The sequence below is a fragment of the Scophthalmus maximus genome, chromosome 16, assembly GCF_022379125.1.
Source record: "Scophthalmus maximus strain ysfricsl-2021 chromosome 16, ASM2237912v1, whole genome shotgun sequence".
In the NCBI taxonomy this organism is placed as follows: Eukaryota; Metazoa; Chordata; class Actinopteri; order Pleuronectiformes; family Scophthalmidae; genus Scophthalmus; species Scophthalmus maximus.
In genome coordinates this window covers 19,147,501-19,169,709 of record NC_061530.1, presented here as the reverse complement: position 1 = coordinate 19,169,709, position 22,209 = coordinate 19,147,501, and the positions used below count along the sequence as shown (strand labels likewise).

Below are 22,209 nucleotides of genomic sequence, written 5' to 3'. Positions count from 1 at the left end.
CGCGGCGACGGGATCGAGTTCAGCAACTTGACCCTCCGGCCGTTCGAGCACCAGACCCCCCCCCGGGCACAAAATGTTTTGACTGCGTGTACGTAAAGATTGATGTCAGGGGAAGTTACCACTTGTGGTTATGGAAAGTTTTGGCACTATTATGTCACCAAACGGCTGATAGAACAATACAGCCGATCGGAAGCCAGGGGGCGCTGAAGGCCCCACCATGGAGGCACTAGAGGAATTTTATTCCTATAGTGTTATAGGAGCTTATAATTTATAATAGTAGAACATAACTAATATTATGGATTCTCATGCTACAGCCATTTCATCCCTCTGTGGTCAGTCTGGAGTGGAGAAAAAAACACACTTGGTTCAGTGTCACCGCTCGCTGCTGAGCAAACTGTCGACAGAGCAACAATTTCCTGTCTACGTTTGCAACTATGACCTGTGAGAATCGACACTCTGCTCCGAGTGTGAACGATTCCGTTAAACTGAAGTTTGTAGTTTCCCCCTTTGTCGCTGCATCAGTGTGTCGCCCACATCAAGTCCTGCTCGGACGCTGGAAGAGTTTCTCATCGTACTGACATGAAGAGGTAAGAGGGACGCTGAGGTTCATGCACTTCATCTCTTTCTATCTGGTTACAATATAATATAATAATCTGGAAAATATCTTCATGATGATTTTCTTTTCTTTCAGTGCACACATGTCTTTATCCTGGTGAACTTCTCATCACACACACACACACACACACACACACACACACACACACACACACACACACACACACTGGTCAAAGCAACGTATAGAAGGTACAGTTTCCATCATATTCTCTTCATATCCCAACTATTGTTGTTATTGTCTTGAAAATGTTAAATTGATCCTTTTTCTTATTTTTCCAATATGACTTTTGTAGTTTTTCCCCCTGTGCATGATATGCACAATAATGACATTATTTTACACATGGATATGATTTTCCTTCACAATTCATTACACTGCACTATAATTAATTTCTCCATATCTGTTATGTTGCATTCACAACAAAGAACAAACACACAGATCGATTAAAACATTTAGGTTCATACATTATTACGTCTTCCTTTATATTCTCATCTTCTCTGCGTGTTATTATTCTATCTGATGAAAATAACCTGTGTTTAGATATTTGCTTTTTATTTTCATACCAGTGAAAATATAAACCTTTTGGCTGAAATCATTCAAATTCTCATTTGGAGCAGTGGTATTCAATAACACAATGACACGAATCTTGGACAGAATTTCCTTTTTCTTATGCAACAGGTAGATGTGACTGTCATTTTCACATAACTCCAGCATCGTGCGTCCGTCCGCAGATGGTTGTCTTGGCCATGGCCGTGTTCGTGACCTTGACGTCTTGTGCCGTCGGCTGCTCAGGGAACTCGAACTCTGTGAGTATGAGTCGCGGATGAAACGTCCAAATTCGTCCATGATGCAACAAAAACGTTTTTGCCTTTTTCTGTTTCCCAGATGTTGTCCGGCACAGAAGAGAATAGAACATTACACAGACTCCAGATCTGACAGACACTTTTTGTTTTTCTGTTCCAGACTGAGCTGAAGCTTTGGAGCAGGAGACGTCCACCTGCTGCTGCTGCTGCTGCTGCGTCCAAGGTGAAGTGATCGACTTGTGTGACCATGAAATGTATGAATGTGTTTGGTCAGACAGAGAAAAGACGTTTGAAGGCACCTCGGATTTGTGATTTCACATTTTTTTCTTTTTTAATTTAGTGAAAATACACCAAAAAGAAAAGGAGATTATAAAAAGTGAACAGCAACATAGTGACCAATGACAAACATCTCACAATGTGAATTCATTTACACATTAGAGAAAAGGTTTTTAATGATAAAAAAAAACAAAAACACGTTAATGTGTGTGAAATCAAACGCTCCCTTTGCTGCAGGAGACGGAGAATCTACGCTGTGAACCAACGACACCTCAGGAAGCTCTGACTCAGGTAAACTGTACCTACTCTACATGCTGAACTTACTCTACTGTACATCAGCTCCTACATGACTTGTCTCTAACTTTTCATCCACAGATGTACAGAGGAAGCGCCAAGAAACGAGCGCAGAGGGAAGTCGGTCAGTCTGAGCAGCCGCAGCCATCGTCACATAGAATTTCAAAGTGAGCGCCGACGACATCTCGCCTCTGCTATTCTCACGCAGGAGCCAGCGTCCCATCGTATGGCACACACGGTGACGACGATGATGGTGGTGACGAGGAAGAGGGGGAGGAAGACTCTCGCAGGCCAGGTGACCCCTGCTTCCACCACACGGTCCTGGACCAGGCCTGGCGCGCCACCAACACCACCGCCAAGTCCAAGATGTGCGACCGCCAGGTCAAGTGGAAAGGTAACAAGGTTCACTGTACGAACACATGCTCTTCAGCGACGATAACACCGGCTATGATTGTTTTATCTCTTTCCTCTTTCGAAAAGGCTGGTACCGCCTCCATTACAAGGGTCAGAGCATCCAGATGCCCGAGCGGTGTGTCCCCGTGAACAGGTGCGGCACCAACGCCCCGCTGTGGCTGCAGGGGCCCCACCCGAGGAGGCGGGACGGCGTCGTGACCCGCAGGGTGTGCGGCCACTGGAAGAAGAAGTGCTGCGCCTTCCGCTCCAACCCCATCAAGGTCAAGAAGTGCCGCGGCAACTTCTACGTCTACGAGTTCACCGTGCCGACGTCCTGCTCCCTGGCCTACTGCGCAGGCACGTGTTACCTTTTCGCATGTTGCTGCCATAACTTCATCAAGAATGTTTTTGTTATTGAGTTTTCCTCGCGACGGGAGTGTTTGAATGAAGGAAACCAACTGCAGGGATGAGATTGAGAATGAGAGTTGAGTCTTCGATTATTTGGAGCCATTAGATTACAAAAATAGTGTGATCAAAATCTAAATATGTTTGGATTTCTTCAAAGAAAAAAAACATTGAAAATATTCATGTCATTCCTTTTTCATATTGTGATTTTAAAATTGCCATATTTAAAGACTTAATCAAAGAGTAATCAAGTAATCCTTGACAATGTAACTATAATCTAATTACACTTTCGTGATCTTAATCTGGTTTGATTATATAAAAAAAAAATTGTAATCTGATTACGTAATCCAGATTACATGTAATTCGTTACTACCCAACCCTTCTTAATTGGAAGGCAAACTATAAAAAATATTTTTCAATGTACTAATTCTGCAAAGGCACTAGATCCTGTAGGTGATGAACTTTCATAAAAGACTCTTTATAGAATAAAATCAATAGTGATCAGTACATAGAGTCTATATTATAATATTTTTCTTCCAGTATTATTGTTGTTGTATCTTTCAAAATAGAAAATGAGTTCGAAGATATCCGGAGATTAAGACTGAGATTCAGATTTCTGAGAGGTCAGAGGTCAGAGGTCAGAGGTCAGAGATCCCAGCTCACGGTCGCCCCAAAAAGTTTGGACCGATGGAATCTGAATCCTACGATCTTCTCCGAAGCTCCACGTTGAACACGTCCGGTGTCTGAACCATGCTGTCGTGCGTGTGTCTCCTCAGACGTCAACACTCTGGTGTGTGGACGCTGCAGGAGGAACCAGTCGTGCGTGAGCCGGGACAAGATCAACTGGAGGTGCAAGACGAAGAAAAGAAAAAGTTTGTGTTCACTTTCAGGATCTACACTAACTTGTCAGAGAAGCCGATCTCGACTTGATCCTGCAGTTTCATAAATGCAGAGAGTCGGATGAGATATCATTTTCTTTTCTAAATATGAAGCAACAGTCAGGAGATGGGAAGCTGAACTTAGATTCAAAGCTTAGTGTGGAGACAGGAGAGTTTTTGTAAGATTTGAACAGATTAGATATATCATTTTAATAAATTAGATCTGTTTTTTAACCTCTGGACAGAAGCTGTCTAGCTGTGTCCCCCTGCGTCCAGTCTTTATGCTAAGCTAAGCTAACCATCTCCTTTCTGTGGCTTCAAAATCTCATTTTCTATTTAACTAGTTATTATAATATTCTGTTCAGTTTTGGTTCAGTCTGCTCAGTTTTCACTTTTCAGTGTTCTACTACAACTCTGTGATGACATCTCTCTCCGTGGGTCAGTGTCCCACAGGCAGGTCCACTTCTTCGCGTCGTACCCCGGCCAGCTCGTGGGCAAAGTGAACAGGATCAAGTACAGCAAGGTGCTGGTGAACATGGGCCGGGCCTTCAGCAGCAGGACCGGAGTGTTCCGGGCTCCGGTCAAGGGCGTCTACCAGTTCTTCTTCTCCACCCAGACGTCCAACGCCGGCCTCCAGACCGACCTGTGGCTCGTGGTCAACGGCTACTGGGTGGCGGTGTCTCGCACGCGAGTCCCCCGTCCCGCCACCGTGGGCGGCCTGACCACGTACATGACCTTCCTCCGCAGGGGGGCCGTGGTGTACGTCACCCACAACTGTGGCCGGTCCTGGGCCAACGCCGCCTCAACGACCATCACGTTCGGGGGCTCGCTGCTCGCACAGATGAAATAATGTTTGGAATTAGATATGTGTAGATTTAGATATGTGTTTTTCAGTAAACATGTATCACTACAATGTTTACACCTTCTCCTTGTTCATCAGGTCAAGATTACATTTTTGTGGGTCCAATATATAGTTTTTATCTGAGCTTTAATGCTAATGTCGCCACTGTATCCTGCTGAATCCTGTCTGGTATAATGCTGAAAGATAAAAATAAAATACATCCATCCATCCATCCATCCATATATTAATCTATCTATCTATCTATCCATCCATCCATCCATCCATATATTAATCTATCTATCTATCCATCTATCTATCCATCCATCCATATATTAATCTATCTATCCATCTATCTATCTATATATCTATCTATCTATCTATCTATCTATCTATATCTCCCCTATCTATCTATCTATCCATCTATCTATCCATCCATCCATATATTAATCTATCTATCCATCTATCTATCTATCTATCTATCTATCTATATCTCCCCTATCTATCTATCTATCCATCTATCTATCTATCCATCCATCCATCCATATATTAATCTATCTATCTATCTATATCTCCCCTATCTATCTATCTATCCATCTATCTATCTATCCATCCATCCATCCATCCGTCCATATATTAATCTATCTATCTATCTATCTATCCATCCATCCATCCATATATTAATCTATCTATCTATCTATCTATCTATCTATCCATCCATCCATCCATATATTAATCTATCTATCTATCTATCTATATACCTATCTATCTATCTATCCATCCATCCATCCATTTATTAATCTATCTATCTATCTATCATCCATCTATCTGTCTCCATGTAGAAAAGGCCTCAGCCTCAGTTGTCCACTAGGTGGCGCACTGACCTCAGTAGGAGTTCAGTTGGGAGCTTCACTCTCACTCAACACGGTTCAGATGATCCAGAAGAACACATCAAAGTCAGTGATTCATCCTCTGTCATAACAACACTTTCATTCATTCATTCATAACCCACTGGAAAGAAAAAATAAATAATCTGACATCAGATTTTTTTTATTTTTTTTCCTTTTATGGTAACAGAGGGCATCAGGGCAAAACGTGAGGCGGGGCCTCGTCATCGATGAAATATGACAGAGGGGCAGGGGGGTGGTGGGGCAGAGGGGGAGGGGGGCAGGGGGGCAGGGGGCGGTGGTCTCCACAGAATACTCGTGATGCTTTTCATCTGAGACTCTGAGCGACACCTCTGCACCGGGGCAGGGCGGGGGGGCGGGCACTGGGGGCAGCAGGCCGCCCTCCTATTGGCGGAGGCTCGGCTGCGGACGACAGGAGAGAAAAACTCCAGGAAAAAGCACCGTCCGGAGCTGGCGCACGACGCGGCGGGACGACGGTCTGCGTCTTGGGCGTGAAGAGCGCGGAGCTGAGGACACGTCGGGACCGGCCGTTTTGTGTCTCATAGGAAAAGTCGGACTTCTGACAAGGCAACGCGCGTTTCCTGTCGCCAATTTACTCTTTTCGTGGCCACTAGGTGTTTACTTTTGTGTTGTTTTGTTTTCGAAATTAAAACATGACTGAAAGGACAATTTGACTTTTACGCACGGATGGAATTACGCAGCGGCGACGCAGGCGCACTGTGAGGAGAGGAGGCGCCCGCCAACCTTCACCTCTCATCGACTCTTCACAGAAAGCGGTTGAAACATTTCTCTCTCTTCTTTTTCCTTCTTCTTCTTCTTCTTCTTCTTCTTCTTTTCTGTCGTTTCCCCGGAGCCTCGCGGAGAGAGAGAGAGAGAAGAGGAACATGGCAGAACACGAGAGTCTGGAGTTCGGGAAGGCAGATTTTGTTCTTCTGGACAATGTGTCTTTGGAGGAATTCATGGCCAACCTGAAACTCAGGTAAGTCCCACCTGCGGCGGACCCTCGAACTCAACACCTGGGGGGGGGGGGGGGGGGTTGTTGTATCTCAGCGTCCTCATCACGTTGCTTTAGCCGGAAATGTGTGTTTGGAATCGGCCTGGTTGTCAACAGGTGCTCCGGCAGAGGAGGAGGAGGAGGAGGATGTTTCCAGTTGTTGCCTTGTTGTGAAAGTTATTGACACGATATCGATGCAGTTGCTCCACTTGACTTTGCAGCGGGTTAGGGTCAGATGTCAGGGTCTCCTCCAACTGGAGGTGAAGGATCAGACAGAGTCTTTATTGCGCTCATGTCCCGACACTCGTCTCCATGACGCAGGTGGTCGGAGTTTGACTCCCACCTGTGAGATCTCGAGGGTTTTTGCTGCAGCCACAATAAGTCGTTTGTATATGAAACGTGTGTCTGTGTGTGTCTGTGTGTGTTTGTGTCTGTGTGTCTGTGTGTGTGTGTGTGTGTGTCTGTGTGTGTTTGTGTCTGTGTGTCTGTGTGTGTGTCTGTGTGTGTGTGTGTGTGTGTGTGTGTGTGTGTGTGTTTGTGTGTGTTTGTCTGTGTGTGTGTGTGTGTGTGTGTCTCTGTGTGTGTGTGTTTGTCTGTGTGTGTCTGTGTTTGTGTGTGTGTGTGTGTGTGTTTGTGTGTGTGTGTGTGTGTGTGTCTCTGTGTGTGTGTGTGTGTGTGTGTCTCTGTGTGTGTGTGTGTGTGTCTGTCTGTCTGTGTGTGTGTGTGTGTGTGTGTGTGTGTCTCTGTGTGTGTGTGTGTCTCTGTGTGTGTGTGTCTCTGTGTGTGTGTCTCTCTCTTTTGGTGCCACCGGACCAGTATTCCTCGGTGAACTATGCCGGGAGAGACTCCACCCAGACCGGTTTCCATCAGCTGTGTTGTCAGTGGCTCGGTGTCAGGACGACGTCACACATGATGCTCTGTGAATGAAGAGAGGGGCGTCACGTTTCACGTCCCCCTCAATCCCTCCATCCCTCCTCCATCCCTCTCTCCATCGCCTCTCCTCACCTCTGCCATCTGGGATGCAAAGTGCAAGCTGATCCCTGGCGGCAGTTAGTCACAGGGATGTTGCTCAGCAGGAGCCGGGGGCTGTGGACTGGTTTTTGTCACCAGTGCAGGTTTCATAATTCACCTGCAGGATCAAGGTGGTTGTGATAAGGCAGAGTTTCCTCTTTAGTGGGTCTTCGAAGGAGCTCAACGTGTCAGACGATGCATCAGTTGTCATCATGAACTCGCAGAAATAAGCCTTTGGACAAGTTTGAAGGAAGAAATGATCATTTCAAAACTAGGTCCAAGGGGATTTGTGTATAAAAAAACAAGAATATGTCCCTGAGTTGTACGTTACATCTAATCTACAATCCGAAATTCTTTTATTCGTCCTCCAGCTATTGACGTTGGCAGATTCGAAGGACAGACAACAGATGACGTGAGCCTGTTGACGTGTACATGTCGACCCGATGACCCAGATGATCCCAGAGTTTTAGTTTTTGCTTCCTACACTTTTCAACGAGGTCAAGTTTGCTTTATCTTTGCCCTCAGAATCTTGAAAAAGACAAAAGACTCGTTGGGGTTAGGCTTGTCAGTTGATCGACGAAGACTTCAGAAGAAGCGGGTAGAGATCTGAGCCGCGTTCCCAGGGAGTCGATGATGAGTCTCGTCGACAGGAGACTGTTGGGCCTGAGCTCTGCTGAGGGACCTTCTAGTGAGTTAGTTGTGGGCCTGAACGTGAATGCAAACTGTATAATGTCTATTAGGACAGAGCGTCCGGAGGAGAAGAAGAAGTGTACATGTTCCGCAGAGAGACCGGCGGTCAGCACTGTCTCTATGGCCGCGTTCCATTTCACTTGAAAGCAGACGGCACCAGGCCTCACTCTCCCAAACTCTCTCTCTCTCACCCCGTTTCTCTGTCTTGTTTGTTTTCCCCTCCAGCGAGACATCTCGGTCCGGAGATGGCGTGCGCAGATTGTTATTTATAGAGGGTGTGACCAGCGAGGAGGAGCCCCCCCCCCCCCCTTTAGTCTGAGGGTGCGTGCGTACAGTACGTGGGAGTGTGTGCTCTCCTGAATGGGAAGTGAACCTCTTGTCGGAGGGACGCAGAGGCCACGAGGCCTCCGTGTGTCCCGGTACGGGGACGTCTCTCCTGGGTGTGAGTGTGGGACCTGAGCCCCTCAGAGCTAAACCCCTGCTCAGCAGATTCATTCATTTCATCGGTTTCAGAAGGAGTGAGGAGAACCCTTGCTCCTTTGAGAAGCGAACCACGTTGTTCACTCCTCCAGAACTTTGTGAGCAAAAAAAATCCCCAAATAGTTTTTTATCCGCAGTGGGTTTGAAAACACTCCCTCCGGTGCCGGAGTTTGTCTGAGTTACTGTGCTCTGCTGTGCAGGGGGATTTCTGTTCTTGTTTTGTGTTTGAATGGCTGCCGGCTCATCAAGAGTCGGACACGGTCGCTCGCTTCTCCCCCTCGGCGTGGCACGAGTCGACTTGAGGTCCAACCGTGTTGTCCTTGTTCCTCCCAGAGCTCGAAATAGCGTCCGGGCCGAGCCGGGTGCCCACAGTCTCCTTGTGCAGAGATGTCTGGCAGGATAAAAGGTTCAAGGCGACATTCCTGCAGGGTCTTGGGAATGTTGCCTGAATCGACCCCCCCCCCCCCCCCCCCGTCCTCAGATAAGACTTTTCATTTCACGGCCGCAGCCCCTGAGTGTTTACGTAGACGAGAGAATCGTTTGCTATGCGATTAAAAATGACTCACGGCAGGAAGATATAATGGCTCACAGACGGGAAGGGAATTGTGGCATCAAAATACATGTTTGTTATTTAAAAAAAACCGTCCTCTGTGAAACCCTCGTTCTATAAATGTATATGTAATTGGTGCCACAAGTCATGCGTGTACTGTACAGCGGAGATCCCCCACGGACGACGGGAAAGAGTTCCATCAGGACGACACTCCTCGACTTTAAACCTGCCAAATCAAAGATAGGAATGAAAGACAGAGAGCCAACGCTAACAGCCTTCTGTGGGTTTATACAGTGCGCGTGTGTGTGCGTGCGTGTGTGTGTGTGTGTGTATGTGTGTGTGCGTGCGTGCGTGCGTGCGTGCGTGCGTGCGTGCGTGCGTGCGTGCGTGCGTGCGTGCGTGCGTGCGTGCGTGCGTGCGTGCGTGCGTGCGTGCGTGCGTGCGTGCGTGCGTGCGTGCGTGCGTGCGTGCGTGCGTGCGTGCGTGCGTGCGTGCGTGCGTGCGTGTGTGTGTGCGCGCGTGTTTGTGTATGTGTATGTGTGCGTGTGTGTGTGCGTGTGTGTGTGTGCGTGTGTGTGTGCGTGTGTGTTTGTGCGCGCGTGTTTGTGTATGTGTGTGTGTGTGTGTGTGTGCGTGTGTGTGTGTGCGCGTGTGTGTGCCAGCCAGGCACAGTTTTACTGCTGCTGCTAAATGTTTTTATGAGGCCGTGTGGTTTTGTCTGTCCTGAGGAATCCAGGGGGAAAAAAAACTAAAAAACATTCATGCAAAACTGCAGCGTGTTTCCCAAATCATTATGGAAGGATTACAGAAAAAAAAGAAAGAAATCTATTTTGGTGCAGGTGAATGAAAATGGGTCAAGAGCAACGCCGCCATCTGTGAGCGTCACGGGATTGGTCCGTTTGTTTTCAATCTCATCGCGGGACCATGTCGGTCCGGGCTCGCGTGTGTCACACGGCGAAAACATAATCAGTTCCCGAATACGTGCGCTATTTTTTTTGAAAGTCTGCTTCGTGCGTAGCTCGAGTCTGTGTTCAAACACAGAGGGGTTGAGAGACGCGTTCGGTCCGGGCCTGTTTCTTTCCTCGTGCTTCCGCCCAGTGGGGCCAGAGAAAACGTGTGTATTCATGCAAACATATGAGGGAAAATTCTGAAATCTCCCGTTTGAACGTCTCCGAGTGATTTGACCTTTGAACCCGGTCGGCGGGGAGTTGAAAGGGACTTTGGACAGGAAGCCTCCAATAACACGAGGCCGGCCCCTCGGAGCAGGGAAGCCGCCACTTCCCCGGCCCCGTCGCCGCTCACGTTTCATTGCCTCCTGCTGCTCCTCTTCCCGAGCCGGGCCGGGGATCTCGTGTGCGGCAGACGGGACGTGAATGTGCAGCTGGATTTGAACGTGAAAAAAAAAAGAAAAAATCACCTGGCACAATTATCTTCATGTGCTATTTAAGGAACAACGGTTCTCCTGTTGCTCCGAATGCGGAGGAGCTGAAGTGCAAAGAAGGAACCACACATTCATCCTTTCGTTCCATTTCTCCTGCAGAATAAACGAAGGGGTCAAAGTTCAAGAGGGAAGTTTGAACACCCCAGGGGTCAAGGGTCACACGTGAGAGTGACATGTGGTCCAGTGAATAAACCCAACTCGGGACAAAACTCCGGAGAATGTCCGGAGTTCATGTCCGAAAGAACATCTTCTCTGTGGTTGAAGGTACATTCACCAGGCGTGGAGACATTTTGTCTTCTCTCCTTATCCGGATCCGTCGTATTTGCTTTTGTTTTTTTTACTATTATTCCTCGGCAATAAAACCAAAGTCCACATGCACAACACACACGCCCAGCCGACGTGTCCGTAAGCCTGCGGCAGAGAAAGAGGCGGATGACAGTTGTGCAGCAGATGCCGCTAAAAATATTAATCCCAACCCGCTCATTAAAGTTATTTTTTTCCCTCTTAGCGGTGGTGGCCGGAGGAGAAACATCTCTGGATGAATGTTCTCCTGTTACCATCCTGCTTGTTTGTCCAGTGGCCGCCGCCCCGCCGCTTTGCAATCGGAGGGTGGAGGAAGAAGAAGAAGAAGATGGGCCCGTTCTTTAAACGTTATATTTGTCAAAACCTCCATGAAAACTCATCACGTAAAAGGATATCTGCCTCAGGCCGACGCTCCCCGGAGAGTTCTCTCACTAATCGTGGAGGAGAAGAAGAAAAACGAGTCTTGGCTCCGGGGGGAGAAATGCCTCGTCGGCCCGCTCCCCTGAAAACCAGCAGCAGCGGCGGCGGCGGCGGAACGGTCCAGTCTCGCCACAAGAATTTCCATACAACCGTCTGTAATCTGAACCACATTACCGTCCTCACACAAACAGTCGGGGCCTGTGCTCTCGCAGCTCGGTTCCCCTCCTCGCTGAAATAAGTTCCCCAGCTCTCGGAGACACGTCTCCTCTGTGGACGGCCGGCGTCGGACGTTTGGTTCTGGTCTTTTACTCCCTCTCTCTTTTGAAAAGTGCCCCCGTGTCAGAGGCCTTTCTCCATTGGTCTCTCATATCGTTATCTCCCCAGACATATGCATGTCTTACATTTTACAGTACAGGAGTAAGGAGGTTTTTGCATATGTGTTGGATATTGTACTGTCCGTTGTACGTACGTATTGTTTTTTGCATTTCTACTTTATTGGTGAAAGTAGATAGAGACGGGAGCGAGGGGATGATAGGTTCATGACCCCGTTCGTCAGTCAGGGAATTTAAGGTTTCACTCTCTCCTCGTGTTCTTTTCAAATTCTGGTTTGTCTCGTACGGTTTTTTGTCGTCTGATATCCAGAGATCCTCCGTCTGCAACATTACACTCCAGACACGACTTCCCAGAAGCCACACACACACACACACACACACACACACACACACACGCACACACACACACACGAGACGCGGTGCGTTCATGCGTCTCTCTCTTATCTCGTATGTGAAGCTCGTTCACTGAAGTAATGAGAGTTGCATGGCGGCGGCGGCGTGTGTTTGGGAATCCCTAATGATGTGTGGGACTCAAATGGCTACTGTTGCTCCTGTGTGTGTGTGTGTGTGTGTGTGTGTGTGTGCGCGCGCGCGGTTGTGGCGACCATATGGGCGACCATATGGGCGTTATTGTTTGTCCTCCTTTGTGTGTGTGTGTGTGTGTGTGTGTGTGTGTGTGTGTGTGTTCGCGGAAGCTGTGATGTCATCCCCAGCTTCCTTCAGCGTGGTATTGTTCTCTCGTCCACCTGTTGGAGCTGAGCCCGGAGCCGCGGTGGTGGAGCAGCTCACTCACTTTCACAGCCAGCAAACAGTGTGACACACACACACACACACACACACACACACACACACTGGATCATTTACTGCCGCTGGTCAATCTTTAACAATCAGTTTTTAAGTATTTGTACTTGAGTATTTCCCTTTTATGCTTTATCAAATTTCTACATTACTACATATCGGAGGAAGACTCACCTTTCATAGCACTCTATTCTTCTGACAGCTGCAGTTACATAAAAATACCTATGATAAACATAGAAGATATAATACGAGACCATATATCAGGGGTTCTTCACAGCTTCAACAAATTGTAATTTTTAGCTCTAAACATTAAATGGTTTGATGACTTGTCATTCTAAGAACATCCACGTGCTTTTAACTGTATTTATTCTTGTATTTGAAGTAAATCTAGCTTATAATACTTTATCAGGTACTATAGTTCCACTTTTGAACACAGGTCTTTAACTTTTACTTTGTATTTTTACATCATCAGTAGATGAACATCATGTCTCAGATCCTTAATAATCCATCTTTATGATCAATCTTTCTCCGTCCAGCCGTCTGTGTCCGTGCTCCCGCCTGTCCTCCTCGCAGCCCCCGCAGAAATCATAGTACTTTCCTGAAATAGCACGTTGAGTAATGTCTGGTTCTTTTGGATCGGTTCCTTTCTCTCTCCTTTTTTTTTTTCTTCTTTTCTTTTCTCTCCAGTCATCCCTTTTTTCCCAGTCCACTGTAATTCTGACATCAGACGCTGCTGGCCAGTGTGTCAAAGTGTTAACAGGTTCTGCTTCGGTGTGTGTGTGTGTGTGTGTGTGTGTGTGTGTGTGTGTGTGTGTGTGTGTGTGTGTGTGTGTGTGTGTGTGTGTGTGTGTGTGTGTGTGTGTGTGTGTGTGTGTGTGTGTGTGTGTGTGTGTGTGTGTGTGTGTGTGTGTGTGTGTGTGTGTGTGTGTGTGTGTGTGTGTGTGTGTGTTGACACATGGCTCCCATTTCCCGGGAGGATCCAGAGCTGCCGGGCCTCACGACAAACATCCTGCAGTGTGAATGGGAGGAACACGCCTGCCGAGCACCGCGGCCTCGCGGCTCCGTCTGGTGTTCACCAGAGCAACACGCAGGATCCATGTAACAGCCAGTAACGCCCGCGAAGAGTCAAAATCCTCTGAAACTAAACTTTACCATCTATAGTGGAAGCAGCTGACTTCTGGAGGAAGTGAAGCTTGGAAAATGCTGCGGTGACCATGGTAACCATTAACACAAAGTGGTTGGCAACTACATTGCTCATTTGACCAGAAGCAATGTGAAACCGGAGCTCGCTGTGTAGCATGTTTTGTGATTTCCACTTTCAGGGCCACCGTAGTTGTCAAACCTGGCGTCCGCGCGGCGCCGGAGTTTTTCCAACTTTTGGAAAAAAAAGGCGTTTTCAGTGGGGACGTGCAGAAACGGAGACGCTTGGGAACGCCGCCGCAGTCGACCTCGTCCTCAGTCGGTCGGGGGAAAGACATTCCTTCGTCTTGCCTTTTCAACGTGGCTGTTTCTCGTTCGTGGCCGAGCAACCGACTGCCGAGGAGGCCATCTGCTCCCTGTGTCAGGTGTGATGGACGGAGGCCTCTCGTGGTTCAGAGAGCAGACCGTCTTCATCCGTATCCAGTCGTACACCTAGGACGTACGGATGCAGCCCGAACTCTGTGCTAGAAAGACTCAGCAGTTGTCTTTCCAACTCTCGAGTGGGAAGATCATAAAAGGATCTTGCCCGAAGGCCTGCTTCAGTATATAATCCGTGTCCCTGCCGTGCCCGGTAGCGGGGAGACTTCCTCTGGTGGTGATCAGAGGAAGATAAATGAGGGCCGCAGGGAGGCTGGACGTGTTACGTGCTGAGGAGCTGCTGTTTTGGCGACTGAGGAGGCGTCGAGGAGCAGCGGAAAAAAATCCCCTAACGCAGAAGCCAGATGCCCGGCGGCCGCGAATCACGCGACACTGTGCATGGAGGGAGGGCGGCGGAGGCAGACTCGCTTCTGGAGGATCCCCAACGTGAAAACAAGAGTGGATTTGTCCGGGACAAAGGAGCAGAATGAAACTCGAGCCGCTTCTGTTGGACGAGTTGAGAGAAAAGAGCAACCTCGTCCTTCAGCGCCGCAGTTGGTTATGGGCCTCTCAGGAGCAATAGTTCTCACAGAGAGTTGATGAATAGACGCTTCTATTACATACTTCGCATGTATTAACATAAACCTGCACTTCATCCATCTCTAATATGTGTTTTCCTATGTGCGTCACCTTGGCGAGCAGGAAGCAGGAAGTATATTGTTGCCGTGGATTCATTGTGTTGTGGGCCGGAACCTCGACGCTCTTTCTTGGTTTTTCACATTTTGTGATCTGCCGAATTAGTTATTTCCTTTTTTGCATTGCCCCCATGCATGTTCAGACAACTGTCGCTGGCTCTATTTGATACGGAGGAGGAAGCACTTTTCTCTTTGTCGATTGATTTGAAGTCGATTTATGGAAGTGTAGATGATGAGACGATGACATATTCGCAAAACGCTGCGTCGCAGCCACGTCGACTGGACAACGCTTTTCACACCGCTGGCGTTTATCTGTCCCCGTCTCCTCGTGTGTAATAGTCGAGGTCAAACTGATCTTTTCAACAACAGTTTGCCTCCGACGTTGTTTTGCGTTTGTGCCATTTCCTGTTCCTGTTCCCGTGGATCTCTGTAAGCTGCTTTGCCCCCAATTCAGACGGACCCGCGCTGAGCTTTGACCTCAAGCCGCGTCCAGCGCTTCTGGCGAGAATCTATAAAATAAAAAATCATATCGTGCAAATACTTTTTGCGGTGAGCAGCGGCAGGAGGAGGGCTTCGACGAATCACATCCAGGTTGGAAAGTTCTTTTGTCCGGTGACGTCGCGGTGCAAAGCTCGGCGGCCGTTAACTCTGAGATATTATTGAACTCGCTCATAATTATTAACCCAGTGGTTACTGACTCTTTGCTTTTGCCTCCGTTCATACAAGCGTCTGACTGCAGCCGCCGGGGGGATTTAGACTTGAAGCTTCCTGCTGTGACTCTAAACAAGAGCAGCGGCGGTGATGAAAGTCGGAGATAGAAGAAGAAGAAGTGGAACAGCCACAGATTATCTCCCTGCCCTTTCGTCGCTCAAGGCTCAGACGCATAATGACGCAACACGATGGGAGGGGGCGTCGGTGAGAACAGGTCATAAATCACTCGCGCTCCTCCCCGAGCCAACCAGTGAGAAAGACCCACTGGGCTCTGTAATCCACATGTGAAGGGGGCGTGTCCGATGTGTGTGTGTGTGTGTGTGTGTGTGTGTGTGTGTGTGTGTGTGTGTGTGTGTGTGTGTGTGTGTGTGTGTGTGTGTGTGTGTGTGTGTGTGTGTGTGTGTGTGTGTGTGTGTGTGTGTGTGTGTGTGTGTGTGTGTGTGTGTGTGTGTGCGCGCGCCAGTTTTACTAAATGCCATAGTGAAACATTCTGATGTTAAAAATGCTGCCAACAAAAACTGTCACTTCTGTGACCATCGTTTTTCCCAGCGCGGCCCCGGAGTTCATTATCAGCTGTAGTATTCTGATCCGCGTCATGCGAGTGACCCTTCACCTCGCTGTCGTCCCGACTCCGCCTCCTCCCTCCCTCCCTCTCGCTTCCTGGCAGCTCCGGGCGGCGTCCTCGTTGGACAGCGATCACACGGCGGCAGGTCAGAGCGGCGGGGACACACTTCCCCTCACAGCCGGACGGACGGAGAGATGAAAGGGGGGGGAAATAGAAGATGATGAAGAATTGATGTATTTAACGCAGCCCCCCGGCCTCTTATCAAACGTGAACTCAACCTTCAGCCGTCCCGCACCTTCACATTGTTCACTGTCTCAAGATACAGAGGCCGACAGATGTGCGTGTTTCATAATTCAAATCTGATTCAGTTTCCATGCTCCGACAAATATCTTTTCTGTGAGACTATTATGACCCATAAGGTTCTTTAATCTCCGTCCCGTGTGTCATTTAAATCCTCCTGAATGAGAGTGGAACAGATGGATGAGCCAGTATCACACGCTCCAACTCATTCTCTTCTCTTCTTTTCTCCTTCTCTTCTCCTCTTTCTCCTTCTCTTCTCTTGTCTTCTCTTGTCTTCTCTTCTCCTCTTTCTCCTTCTCTTCTCTTGTCTTCTCCTCTTTCTCCTTCTCTTCTCCTCTTTCTCCTTCTCTTCTCTTGTCTTCTCTTGTCTTCTCTTCTCCTCTTTCACCTTCTCTTCTCTTGTCTTCTCTTGTCTTCTCTTCTCCTCTTTCTCCTTCTCTTTTTTTCTCCTTCTCTTCTCTTCTCTTCTCCTCTTTCTCCTTCTCTTCTCTTCTCCTCTTTCTCCTTCTCTTCTCTTGTCTTCTCTTCTCCTCTTTCTCCTTCTCTTCTCTTCTCTTGTCTTCTCCTCTTTCTCCTTCTCTTCTCTTCTCTTCTCTTCTCTTCTCTTCTTTCTCCTACTCTTCTCTTATGATATGTTAGAAAGAGTCAAACTCATCCTCACAGAGACAGAAGTCTCCACCTGTCGTCGACTCTTCAACCCCACAAATGTCGACTTTAGTCTTTTGGAAGCCATTTGATTTTTTTGTTGGTTGAACATCAGCTTCGTTGGATATCTATGAAGCCTTTCAAAATCTTCTTTGATCAAGTGGCATGTGGAAGATGCATATAAAAAGTTTTGCATACAATATGTGATGACAATCGACATCGGATTAAGTGTCGTCGTCCGATTTTCCGGAGACTTTACTGGGGGCAGGCGGGAAAAGTTCAGGAAAGTGTCCAGACCTCTGTCCCGTGTCTGACAGCAGCTCATGTCTCCTCATGTCAGAGTGATCCTATGTTTCCTATAACATCCTACCAACCTGTACCTGCACCTGTACTTCCTCCTTGTACCTCCTTGTCACCTTCCTCTCGTACCCATCTGGGATCCCAGACACTCCCCGTCCCATCGTGTAAACCATTGTTGACCCCCCCCCCCCCCCATTGTGCATGTGCGATACGTGGGCATCTCGCTGTGTCGGCCCGAGCACGTCTCAGACAAAGGCCTGCGATTGACGTGCAAACAATGGAGCGGGCACACGGCAGCGTCCCGACCGAGGAGCGGGGAGGGAGGAGGGAGGAGGGAGGAGGGGCACAATGAGGCCTATTCTGTGGCACCAATGCAGGAAGAGCTAGCAGGTTAGCATCGCTAGTCAACCTGCTTATTCATTGCGTTTTGCCTTAAGTATGTGGAGCACGTGCAGTGGGACTGAGGCGTGGATGTTTTCATTTTCTGAATCAGTGGTAAAATTGTGCAAAATCCTCGTTTCGATCGCCGGCGTTATTCCGTCACGTGGTCCGCTCGACTCGTCACCGCTTAGTGCCCGTTTGTGGCCGGCCTGACATGCAATGTCATGCACATGGTGAACACACACACACACGCACGCACACGCACGCACGCATGAGCTAATCCCTGTGTGCGCCTGTCACACACTGCTACAATCTGTCTTTCTTGTTTGTTTTCCCGTGTATCAGTGTCCGTGGAACGTTGCGTGTGACCTTCTGTCCCCTGGAACGTTGATCTCATCTAATGGAAACTTCTACCCAGCTCCTCATTTACACACTGTCGTCTGTACTGTAAACATCTTCATTTTTGTCGTCGGTGTGCGAATGTTTGACCAGCGCCAGGTCAAAGTTTGGAGAAGATGAAGTGGATTCAAAAGGCCAAGGCTCATTCGGATAAATACTCATTAAATGAGAGAGGGGGGGGGGGGGGGGGGGCACGGGCGCCGCCGGTCGATGCTCAAGGACTCTTTACAAAAAAATGATGAACCTCAGTTTCTTGGTTTCTCGATTGAGGTTTTCTGCCAATGGCTACAAAGCCGCACTGACAAACACTGTACATGGACGCATGGAGGAATGTTTTTGCAATAACATGCTCCCGGGCCTTGTCGGCGAGGCAGCCGCGGAAGAAAGGCGTCATTCTTCTGCGGGGAGAAACTGGGACCGGAGTCGTCTTTGGAGAGGAAGGAAGTCGGTCGGGCGGAGAGACGGAGGGATTGTGTGAGAGAGGGAGAGGGAGAGAGAGAGAAAAGTGTGTGGCCACCTGGACGTTACAACCCACACGCCAGCCTCCGCTCCCCCGGCGTCTGCCTCTCGGAACCAGGCGGCGGACATCGCTCTCACGCTCGGCCCGAAGAGGAGCACGAGCGATGAGCATGAGTCTGTGGTTCACGTTACAGTTCATCCGGAGAGTCCCTGGACGCAATCGACGTCCGGGGCCTTCTGTACTCTGACCCGAGCCGACCCCGAGGCTAGCTCACCTTCTAGACTTCTAACAAAACATGGTTCGATGAAGAAAGTTGTCACAACCGAGGCTGGAGACAGACACGTTTACCTTCCAGTGACCTCGAGACTCTGCTGTTATTCAACCTGGTGTTACATTCAGTACAGTCGCTTTCATCCATAATGTCTCTTTGGAGACATTGTCGGCCCACTTGTTTTCCAGAATGATACTTGAGATGTTTAAAGGAATATATCACCTTTTTAATCGGGCAGTGATTGGATATTTTAGGTTTCATGAGAAAAACTGTGATCACCACATCTCAGTCGCACACTTTAAAAAAAAGAAAAAAAGAGAGAGAGTCGTATGTTGGAGGAATTATTTCTTCCATATCTCATATTGAATCATGTTTCTTGTACACGTCCTCAGGTTTGAGAAGGGTAGGATCTACTCCTACATCGGCGAGGTGGTCGTGTCGGTCAACCCCTACCGCGCCATGAACATCTACGGCCGCGACACCGTGGAGCAGTACAAGGGCCGCGAGCTGTACGAGAGGCCGCCGCACCTCTTCGCCATCGCCGACGCCGCCTACAAAGCCATGAAGAGGAGGAACAAGGACACGTGCATCGTCATCTCAGGTGACGCGGGGGGAAAAGACAAAGAGACGGGGGAGGTCTTTTACTTTGTTGTACCAATTCCACCCGAGCTTCTGAGCAGTTTTCTGTTCCTCCTTTGTCTTTTTATGTAAAGTCCTTCTCTGCTTGTCGTCAGAGGGAAGTTGTGAAGGAGAAAAGTAACTTGAAAATAATACAAGTAATTTATTTTCGCTGTTTCTGAAAGAAATACAGTATTTCATGTGGCAGCATGGAGAAACCATGCAGAGCTGGGGGCGCCACCCGGTGGTCAGCGGGGGAACTGAGCCCCACTACACACGGATACTGAAGCAGAAGTTTGGTCTAATTAGTGTCACTTAAAGACAGAAAATGTGAAGCTGCAACTATGAATCAAAGTCAATGCTGTGTGTACTTATACACAGCATAGATTTCAGAAATAAAAATGGATATGAAAGTTATGGCTCGTAGCCAACAATACCTTCACAACATCTTTAAAATGACAAGAATACAAACAAAGGTGTTTGATGCCTTTTTGAAATGTTCTTTTATTTTCTTGTGTTTCGTGCACACGGGGTCTGTCGGTTTCATTTGCCGACTGCCCCATAATTATAGACGGCAATGTTCCTTTTATGACTCTTTTAACAATCTGCTCTCTTTTTTTATCGCAGGGGAAAGTGGGGCAGGGAAGACGGAAGCGAGCAAGTACATCATGCAGTACATTGCTGCTATCACCAATCCTAATCAGAGGGCTGAAGTCGAGAGGTGAGCTGCTCAACCTAAACACACACACACACACGCACACAGACACACACACACACGCACACGCACACACACACACACACACACACACACACACACACACACACACACAGCAGCAGCAGAATCTGTGCACAGGTGGAGTTTGTGTATATAATGCAGCAAATATTATCAGATATGTTTTGTTTTGTTTTTTCTGTGGGTTTCCTGGATTGCAATTGTTGTGGTTGCATACAATTTTTTTTAAGCACAAAAACACAGTTATACCTTGCTCATAGCTGTGTATTGCATAATCAAAAATGAGACATAAGTCATTTCAGTATCTGACTCGGCCTCAACGTGTTGATAGATCATTTATTGGGTGTTAACTTTTCCATCAGACGATGCGGTGACATCACCTTCATTATCTTATCAGAGCTTTTTCCCCTGTATGAAGTGATTTATTGTCTTATTCCACGAGTCAACGCGGCTCTCCGATCAAACTGAGATACGTGGTTACACCTCAGACTTTAGTCACTGATAAGTGAGAGCGCGTGGGCGCGGCTCCTGTAGATAGAGCAGATATTGCACAATATTACAGGACGGTTGTGGTTAGAAATTCATGATGTCGAAATTGCACCAGGTAAATATTAAAGAGGGAAACAAGAGATCGGCTGTGAATGTTGAATAAACCAAATGTAGGTCAGAGATAAAAGATAAGATTGGTCGACTTTACCTTTTAAGGGGTTGAATACAAACTGCAGATGATACATATGAATGTGTATATGTATATATATATATATATATATATATATATATGTATATATATATACATATAAAAATAATATTTATACAAATCTCTTTTGCTGCCAACAGCTTCTTTTTTTGCAATGCACTGCCCCCGTCTGCAAATAAACAATTAGCAGAGAACATAACGGTGTAAAATAATGAATAATGAATAATTTCTCTATAGGTCATTGTGAACAAATTTGAGCAACAGGCCAATATTAATTGTAACGAATTAAAACGAACACAAGAGATGGACACACTTTTATGTTTCTTGTACATCAGAGTCTCCAGCCTGCGATCGTTTATCACACACACACACACACACACACACACACACACACACACACACACACACACACACACTTCACAGGACCTGGATGCACTTAGTCGACCGCTCTGCCCTTTAATCATCATCCTGCCTCCTCACAGGGTGAAAAACATGCTGCTCAAATCCAACTGCGTCTTGGAGGCCTTCGGGAACGCCAAGACCAACCGCAACGACAACTCCAGCCGCTTCGGGAAGTACATGGACATCAACTTTGACTTTAAAGGAGATCCCATCGGAGGCCACATCAACAACTACCTGCTGGAAAAGGTAAAACTGGCCTCAGGGATGGGATGAGGAAGCCGTCGATGTCTGCAGCCTTAGAACTGTCGAAACTCTCCAGCTGTTTACGTTTCAAGTACATGTGTGTGTATTGAACCTGCTATAGAAGGCGGTTTGTTTAAATTGTACATGTCGTGTTTCATTTTTATATGTCAATGGAGGGAAGGGGTTTAATATGTTGTCTTTTCTCAGCCAAGCATCTGCTCAAAATGTGTCCCACATGGCCGCCATCTTCCTCCCAGTCCCGCCACCGCAGGGTGATGATGGAAATCTCAAATAGAAGAAATTAACAATGAAGTTCGGGAGAAACTGACTTGTAACAAGTGAAACCATCTGTCCACGCAGCAAATCTTAAACATGACATATACACGAGACACATTCATGTCTTGTTCAGGAATATGCCACGAATTCAAAGATGGAAACAAGTTAGCAACTTTAAAATCCAGATCATTTATCTCTTATTTCCGAAGTCTTAAGATTTTAAATCTTGACAAGGCAAAGAACAATTGGCTTTGTAGCCAAGTGAAGAAGAGAAGAAGAAAGAAATATATTCACATTAAGTAAAAAGGAAACTGCCGGAAACTGCTGGCTCAGATTAAAATGCAACTTTCATCTTCAATACTTCAGTGACAAACTGAAAACCCCCTCTCTCTCTCTCTCTCTCTCTCTCTCTCTCTCTCTCTCTCTCTCTCTCTCTCTCTCTCTCTCTCTCTCTCTCTCTCTCTCTCTCTCTCTCTCTCTCTCTCTCTCTCTCTCTCTCTCTCTCTCTCTCTCTCTTTTGTTGCTCAGA

At 47.6% G+C, this 22,209-nt stretch overlaps 2 protein-coding genes across 4 annotated transcripts in view; both read left to right on the top strand.

Moving 5' to 3' along the window:
* Positions 1-277: 277 nt before the first annotated feature.
* Positions 278-4,745, top strand: LOC118287315. 3 transcript variants are annotated; one of them, XM_047327865.1, is made up of 10 exons: positions 278-587; positions 692-712; positions 1,345-1,419; positions 1,577-1,639; positions 1,930-1,983; positions 2,068-2,110; positions 2,195-2,380; positions 2,467-2,736; positions 3,561-3,656; positions 4,106-4,745. In XM_047327865.1, the coding sequence occupies exons 3-10, from the start codon at positions 1,345-1,347 to the stop codon at positions 4,510-4,512; spliced, it is 1,194 nt and encodes a 397-aa protein (XP_047183821.1). In that variant the 5' UTR covers positions 278-587; positions 692-712; the 3' UTR covers positions 4,513-4,745. The 3 variants fall into 3 exon arrangements, with proteins under 3 accessions (XP_047183821.1, XP_035468283.2, XP_035468285.2); XM_035612390.2 differs by having other exon boundaries at positions 279-587; positions 692-804; XM_035612392.2 differs by having other exon boundaries at positions 279-587; positions 692-804; positions 1,292-1,419.
* Positions 4,746-5,778: 1,033 nt separating this feature from the next.
* myo1d (myosin 1D) overlaps positions 5,779-22,209 on the top strand; it is a 69,733-nt gene continuing 53,302 nt past the window's right edge. The window contains exons 1-4 of the mRNA XM_035612349.2: positions 5,779-6,387; positions 19,104-19,312; positions 19,957-20,050; positions 21,242-21,407. Coding sequence (XP_035468242.1) covers positions 6,293-6,387; positions 19,104-19,312; positions 19,957-20,050; positions 21,242-21,407 — 564 coding nt within the window. The 5' untranslated portion in view covers positions 5,779-6,292. The remainder of the gene's footprint in view (positions 6,388-19,103; positions 19,313-19,956; positions 20,051-21,241; positions 21,408-22,209) is intronic.

What these genes read in the sequence shown, in the direction of transcription:
- LOC118287315 (XM_047327865.1), top strand. Translation starts at nt 1,345, where the DNA reads ATGGTTGTCTTGGCCATGGCCGTGTTCGTGACCTTGACGTCTTGTGCC. An exon ending in GCTCAGGGAACTCGAACTCT is followed by an intron (nt 1,420 to 1,576) that starts GTGAGTATGAGT and finishes TTTCTGTTCCAG; the next exon opens with ACTGAGCTGAAGCTTTGGAG. An exon ending in ACGAGCGCAGAGGGAAGTCG is followed by an intron (nt 2,111 to 2,194) that starts GTCAGTCTGAGC and finishes ATTCTCACGCAG; the next exon opens with GAGCCAGCGTCCCATCGTAT.